The 6,512-nt window shown below is 45.7% G+C and overlaps 1 protein-coding gene across 2 annotated transcripts in view; it reads left to right on the forward strand.

Moving 5' to 3' along the window:
* Positions 1-201, forward strand: part of Cfap97d1 (CFAP97 domain containing 1) — a 5,613-nt gene extending 5,412 nt beyond the window's left edge. The window contains exon 6 of one of the 2 annotated variants that reach the window (XM_028780697.1): positions 50-201. Coding sequence is in view for 1 of the 2 variants with exons in the window: in XM_028780698.1 (XP_028636531.1) it covers positions 50-112 (63 nt within the window). In the remaining variant the exon portion in view is untranslated. The remainder of the gene's footprint in view (positions 1-49) is intronic. The other variant, XM_028780698.1, reaches the window with a different exon arrangement.
* Positions 202-6,512: the final 6,311 nt, after the last annotated feature.

Raw genomic sequence — 6,512 nt, forward strand, 5'->3', positions numbered from 1 at the left:
CCCCCTTTCCCTCCTCCTCCTTCTGTTCCTCCCTTCCTCTGAACTCAAGGTTACTCACCGTGGAAAAGACACCGAGAAGACCCTAAGATCTCTTGGCTGCTCAGGATCTTAAGACTCTGCAGAATGGCTGCATTCTCTGTCTTAGGGTGTTACAATAAAGCTTGGCACAAAAAAAAAAAAAACAGGGCAAGCAAATGGAAGGACATGATGAGCCTTTTATTTTTAATTCTATGCACGCCCCTGTGTGCTCCTGAAAGGATATGCACTTGTGTGTGTGCACATGCATGTATGCACATGCCTGTGTGCACTTGTATATGTGTACACACGTGTGTGCACCTGTGTGCGCACTTGTATGTATGGCACGTGCGTGTGTATGCACATGTGTGTGGAGGCCCCAGTCTGACACTCAGTGTCTTCTTCAACCACTTGCTTTTGAGGCAGGGCCCCTCACTGAACCCAGAGCTCACTGACAGAGCGAGGCTGCTGGGCCAGTGCGCTCCAGGGATCTGCCTGTCTCTGTGCCACCCCCACACCTGGCTTTTATGTGGGCGCTTAGCGATCCAAACTTGGGTCCTCAGCTTGTGCTGTAAGCACTTGACTGAGTCATCTCAGCTCCTAATTTGTATCTATATCCGGCCTTCGACTCTCTTCACCTCCCTAGCACCATGCTGGACTTAACACAGTACTGAGTATCAAACCCAGGGCTTCATGCCCGCTAGGCAAGCGCTCTACCAACTTCATTATATCCCCAGGTCCCTCTCCCATTAACTTTTATGCTTATCCCCTCTGGCTGGAAAAACCTATGATTCTTTCTCTTCGCTTGGATGCCTATTTATTTTCAACACGTTAGAGAGCCCATCCCCCCACAGAGACTCCCGTGGCCTGCCTGAGTTGTATCAGGCACAATTTCAAACGTCGGAAGTTTTCCTTTTGTTTTGCTGTTAACCGATCTTTAGTTTGGTTGCACTAAACCTAGAGAATGTATTCTATGACTTCAATTCTTTTAAGCTTCTTAAGGTTGCCTTCTGATCCAGGATATGGTTATCAAGGCAAGAGTATTGAATTTAGTGCTATCGATCACTTAAAGTGAGGTGTCAAATTGTCCAGTGATTGTGGATTCGTCAACTTTTCCATTCACCTCATCAATTTAAAGGTCTTATTTGAGTGCGTGCGTGCATGTGTGCGTGCGTGGGTGCGTGCGAGTGTGCGTGTGTGTGTGTGTACATGTCCAGGAGCCCACAGAGACCGGAAGAGTGTCATATCTCCCAGATCTGAATTTACAGGTTGTTGTGAGCCATCCTGGGTGGATGGTGGGAAATGAATTCCATCACTCCGAAAGAGCAGCCAGTGCTCTCAACTGCCTGCTGCTCTATTAAGTTCTGCTCCGATAGCCGGGCGGTGGTGGCACACGCCTTTAATCCCAGCACTTGGGAAGCAGAGGCAGGCGATTTCTGAGTTCAAGGCCAGCCTGGTCTACAGAGTGAGTTCCAGGACAGCCAGGGCTACACAGAGAAACCTTGTCTCGAAAAACAAAACAAAACAAAAAGTTTTGCTCCGCTGTCTCCGATGTTGAAGCTCCGTCCTCGGGTGCACACTCCTTTAAGCACACGGTATCTTCTTGGTATATTGATTCATCCTTTATTATAATGTCCCCTACTTGTCTCTAGTAATTTTCTTGCTCTGAAGTCTCCCTTATTTTTATGCTATCATAGCCACTACTGTTTAAAAATCCATGTTCTGTCAACATCTTTTATTCTCTCTACTTTTTAAATGATGTGTGTAAGTCAGAGGACAACCCCAGGTGTTGTCTTCACTTTCTACTTTGTTTGAGACATGGTCTCTATGTTGTTAGCTCTTGTGTGCACTAGACTACCAGATTCTAGGGATTCTCCTGTCTCCGCCCACCAGCGGGCTGGAATGACAGACACAAGCAACCGTGCCAACTTTATTTGGGCTCTGGGGATTCAAACTCAGGTCTCCAAGATTGCATGGCAAGTGCTTTAGCCATGGAGCCATCTCCTTAGCTCCTCCTCCATCCCTTTAAAATACAGAAGTGGCACAAGATGGTGTGGTTATCTTTGTTTTGCTTATCTGGTAAAGAAGCCAAAGAGTTGGGAGTCAGTTCTGGTTCCTTCTGTATTGTTGGCTCATCTCTCTGAGAAGTCCCACTCCCGTTCTTTTCCTTGTTTGGAGCTACCCTGGAGCAGGTCTCCACAATTCTGTTTCCCTCCTCTGAGAACACCGTCCGTCCCCCTCATTCCTAAGATAGTCTCACGGAACGCAGGCTTCACCATTAATAGTCCTTTGTCTTTGACGTTTGACGTGCTTGCCACCTCTTCCCAAGGCAAAAATAGAACTTGCGTTATTTTCCTTCCTGGCTATTTTTTTTTTTTTTTTGCTGTTTTTAAGGTTGGTATTTTTCCCCTTATTCTTCAGTTTCTAAGAGATTAAAGAGGATATGTGTAATGGTTTCTTATTATATTTGAAATGTGACCCACTTCTCGAACCATAAACTGTCTTTCTTCAGACTGAGGTGATGGGGAGGGAGCATTATTTCTCTCAATATTACCATCTTGACCTTTGTCCTCTCCTGCCAGGCCTCTGATACTATAAATGTTAGCATTCTTTTCCCTCCCTTTCTCTCCACATCTTCTTCCTTTCAGAATCCCATGCAAGCCAGGCTGACCTTGAATTTGCTATAGCTGATTTCCTTCTCCTCCTGTTTCCACCTTTCAAGTTCTGGGATTACAGACTGAACCACCATGCCGTTTATATGATGATGTAGATCAAACCCAGACTTCATGCTGGGAAAAAACCCTACCAACTGAGCCACACCCTCTGATATGACCTTTTACCCTCTCCATGATACTTTTAAGCTCATCCATGTTTTAAGTTTTGCTTTATTTTTTTCTTCTTCTATAACTTAAAGAAAACTTATACTTAGTGTGTGCTCATCTGTGTATCTGCCTGTCTGTGGACAGTTGGGGGGCTGGCACCATGGCAACAGTGTGGAGGTCAGGGGACATCTTTGTGGAGGCAGCTCCTCTTCTAACATCTTTACCTGGGTTCCAAGGATCACACTGAGGGTACGGGGCTCTGGAGCAAGTATCTTTACCCACTGAGCCTTCTCACGTCCCCGCTCTCGTAACTTCCAATCGGATCTCTTTTAGGTCTGTGTCATTGCTCAGATTTTCTATTTTTCCCTTTTGTTTCGGGGGAGCTAATTATTGATGCCCATGTGTGTGCTGTGGTGTGCATAACTGCACGTTGACTGTTTTTCCTTGTTTAGGATGTGGTTTTCCTGGTTTGGGGTATAACTGTCTCATGGGACCGAGTTTTGAACATCAGGACCGTTGCATTGGGTAACTCAGGATCCAATACCAACCTTCTGTCTTGGTAATAGTCCTGCTGAGGCACAGTGACAAGGGTCTTGCCTTCTCTTGCTGCTTTGTGTTCCAAGGCAACAGCTTTGCAATGCTGTTTGGTTTGCTTCCTTCTCTGGGGCTCTTGCTCAGTCTCCAAAGATGTCTTCCGGTGGGTTGGGAAGGGCTTCTATGGACTGCTTTCGTGCAACTAGGCTGCCTTCTGCTGAGGAGCAAGCAGACACTGCTTGGCTTGGGGCTCTGATCACTGGGTGGAAGGCAGTGAGGAACAGGGCTGTTGTCACTGCTGCTAATGAACTGGAAGAACTACTTGTTCCTGTGTGAAGAACTTGGAACTTCTAATCGGGTTCCTTTTCTTTACCTGAGGAAGCAAACACTTCTTGCTTTCTTGTTTGTTTAATGTCTTTGCCTGAGGTTGGTTCCCTGTGAGGCCTCTCCTAAGCCCAGGCTCTAGGCTATGTGGGAAACAGAGGGAAGTGACGGGAGGAGGGGACTCCACCATATTGCTAGAGACCCCAGTCTGTTCCTCGTTAGCTTCTGCAGCTCTCCCTTTATGCAAAGTGTCTAATTGTATTTAGAGGAGGAAGAAAAACTAAAAATGACTCCTACCACCTTGTGCTGAGTAAAACCACTGGCCTGACCCTGAAGGCAGTAATGGTTAGAAGATAGATTCAAAGGATCCAGAAATGGAGTAAGAAATGGATCTACCAAACGGATGCAGTTGATTGGCTTTTGATTGTCTTGATCCTCAAATGGGCTTTCTATGTAGGCTGAAGTTCGTAAGTATTAAATATACCAAGAACTATCACTGTGATGCCTGCGATCCCAGGATTTGGGAAGCAGAGGCAGGAGAATCATGATTTAAGGCCAGTTTGGGTGAGGCCAGCCAAGTAGTGAGATCTGTCTCAAAAAAGCAAAGCAGGAGCTGGAGGGAATTCAGTAGTTAAGAGACCCAGATTCAATGCACCCACACGCTGCTGGGACACACGTGCAAGCAAAGAACCCACACACAAAATTTTTAAAAAATCTATTGTTGTTGTTGTTATTTTATATCCCGACTGTGGCTTTCCCTCCCTCCTCTCCTTCCAGGCCCTGCCTCCCACCTCCCCTCTCTGTCCACCCCCTTCCCCTCCTCCTTCATTTCTATTCAGAAAAGGGTAGGCCTCCCATAGATATCAACCAAATTATGGTATATCAAGTTTCAGAAAGACTAGGCCAACCCCACCTAGTAAGGTTGATGGGGCAACCCAATATGAGGAAAAGGGTCCCAAAAGCCTACAGAAGAGTCAGAGGCAGCCCTGCCCCCACTGTTAGGAATCCTACAAGACCAAGCTACACAACTGTGAAAAATAATCCTAAAAAATTCCATCCTTGCTTGGATGCCTGATCCTGTGACTGGTAGCACAGATAGCCGGTGCAATACTTGATTACATGCATAGTTTAACTGCCCACATGCTGTAAAGCATTGGGGATATAACATAATAGCAGAAGCACTGTAGGCTGAGATTAAACCCATCTGAGCTCTGATTGGCCAGCGGTTATAACTTCAGATGTCTCTTCTGCAAGGAGAGGGCCAGCAAGCAGGGAAAGCTGCAGATCACTGGATCAAGGACAGCATACACCGATACTGGAAAGTATGTTGAAAGAGGGAAAGGTGGAAGAGTTCAGTAATCCGTGAGCACACAGGAACAGGATGGGCAGTGGTAATGCCTACGTGATCCAGTTAACATTCTTGACCTTAAAACGTCCTCTAGAGCTCATTCTCTCTGTCGTAGACACAGACCAAAGACTTAACTGTGTTTAAAGGCCCAAGGAATAAAATGATGTTTCCTGAGAGGTGTAGAGTGTGAGTGTGCAGATCCAGTGAGATGAACTTTGCCAAGCTCATTGCTGGGGGCTCAGAACACACACCCCTGTTGGACTTAAATGTGCATTTACACGCACTCCACTAATACATATTTGCAAACAGATACATTGTATAACAACATTCTCTGCTTCGTATAAACAGCAAAAACACACCTTCTAGATGACACCTGCCCCGGGGACCCCATCCTCTCTATTCCCACAGATCTCCTAACAGCTGTGAACATACCTTGTCCTGGGAGATAGGAAGGTACTTCAATTGCAAATCAATTTAGCTCATTTTCAGACCTATAACCCACACCCAGTTACCACCTCCTCATCTGGTAATTGGCTAAAAAAAATATGGAGTAAGCAGGAAATGACTCTTTAGTGTGATGTGCATTTTTAAATAAAAGGTCACTGGTACCCAACACTGGAGGACAAATTACCTACATCAGACTTCCTACAATTGGGTAAGGTCTCCACCATGTGAGAGGGCCAAGAATGAGCTCCTCCTTCTTAAACTCTCATCTACCTGGAAGTGGACGTGAGCTTCCTGTTCTCTGTTCACCTTTCATGAGGCAGCTGCCTCCTTCACCTGGATTTCTGAGACATAGTTTCACTTGATAAAAAATAATTTTCCAGTAAGGATCCTCTTTTTTGCAGGAAAATCCTAACAAATGAGATCCTGGTTGGGTTACGAGGGTGATGCTGAGCCAAAGAGTTGTAAGATTCTTGTGCAAGAAATCTAGCTGGAGTTCTGTAGATGGATAGCAAATGGCCCCCCTGGTTCTTCATGGTCCGCCTGGCCTGTTTCAGGGATAAGGTACCTTGCATATCTATAAAGTGCATCTTTTTGGTCCCAGAAGTTGTAAGCACGATGTACACTGAATGTACTTCCTCACAAGTCGGTTGATTCATTAGGGAGAGCCCTATTACAGAACCACAAAAGCATGAGGCAGTATAGCATAGTAGTTAGGGATGACTCATGCAAGAAAGATCTCATGTGAGGGAGGCTCAAATATACACAGGCGTACCATTATGCACATGCAGGTATGTAAGTGCACAATGTATGTGTACACACATGTAAGCGTAGACTAGGCAGTTGAAAAGTTTCTCGGTACTGTCCTATATTTCCATCTCTGGATTGAAGTACTGGGATTATGAATATACTACAAATGAGGCTTTTATGTGGGTTCTGGAGATTCAAACTCATGTCCTCAGGCTTGCGTGTCAGGCACTTTTACCTACAGACAGACCTCACAGCCTTGTGCTATTTTTCAGCTG

The sequence above is a fragment of the Grammomys surdaster genome, unplaced genomic scaffold (genome assembly GCF_004785775.1).
Source record: "Grammomys surdaster isolate TR1022 unplaced genomic scaffold, NIH_TR_1.0 371, whole genome shotgun sequence".
Taxonomy (NCBI): Eukaryota; Metazoa; Chordata; class Mammalia; order Rodentia; family Muridae; genus Grammomys; species Grammomys surdaster.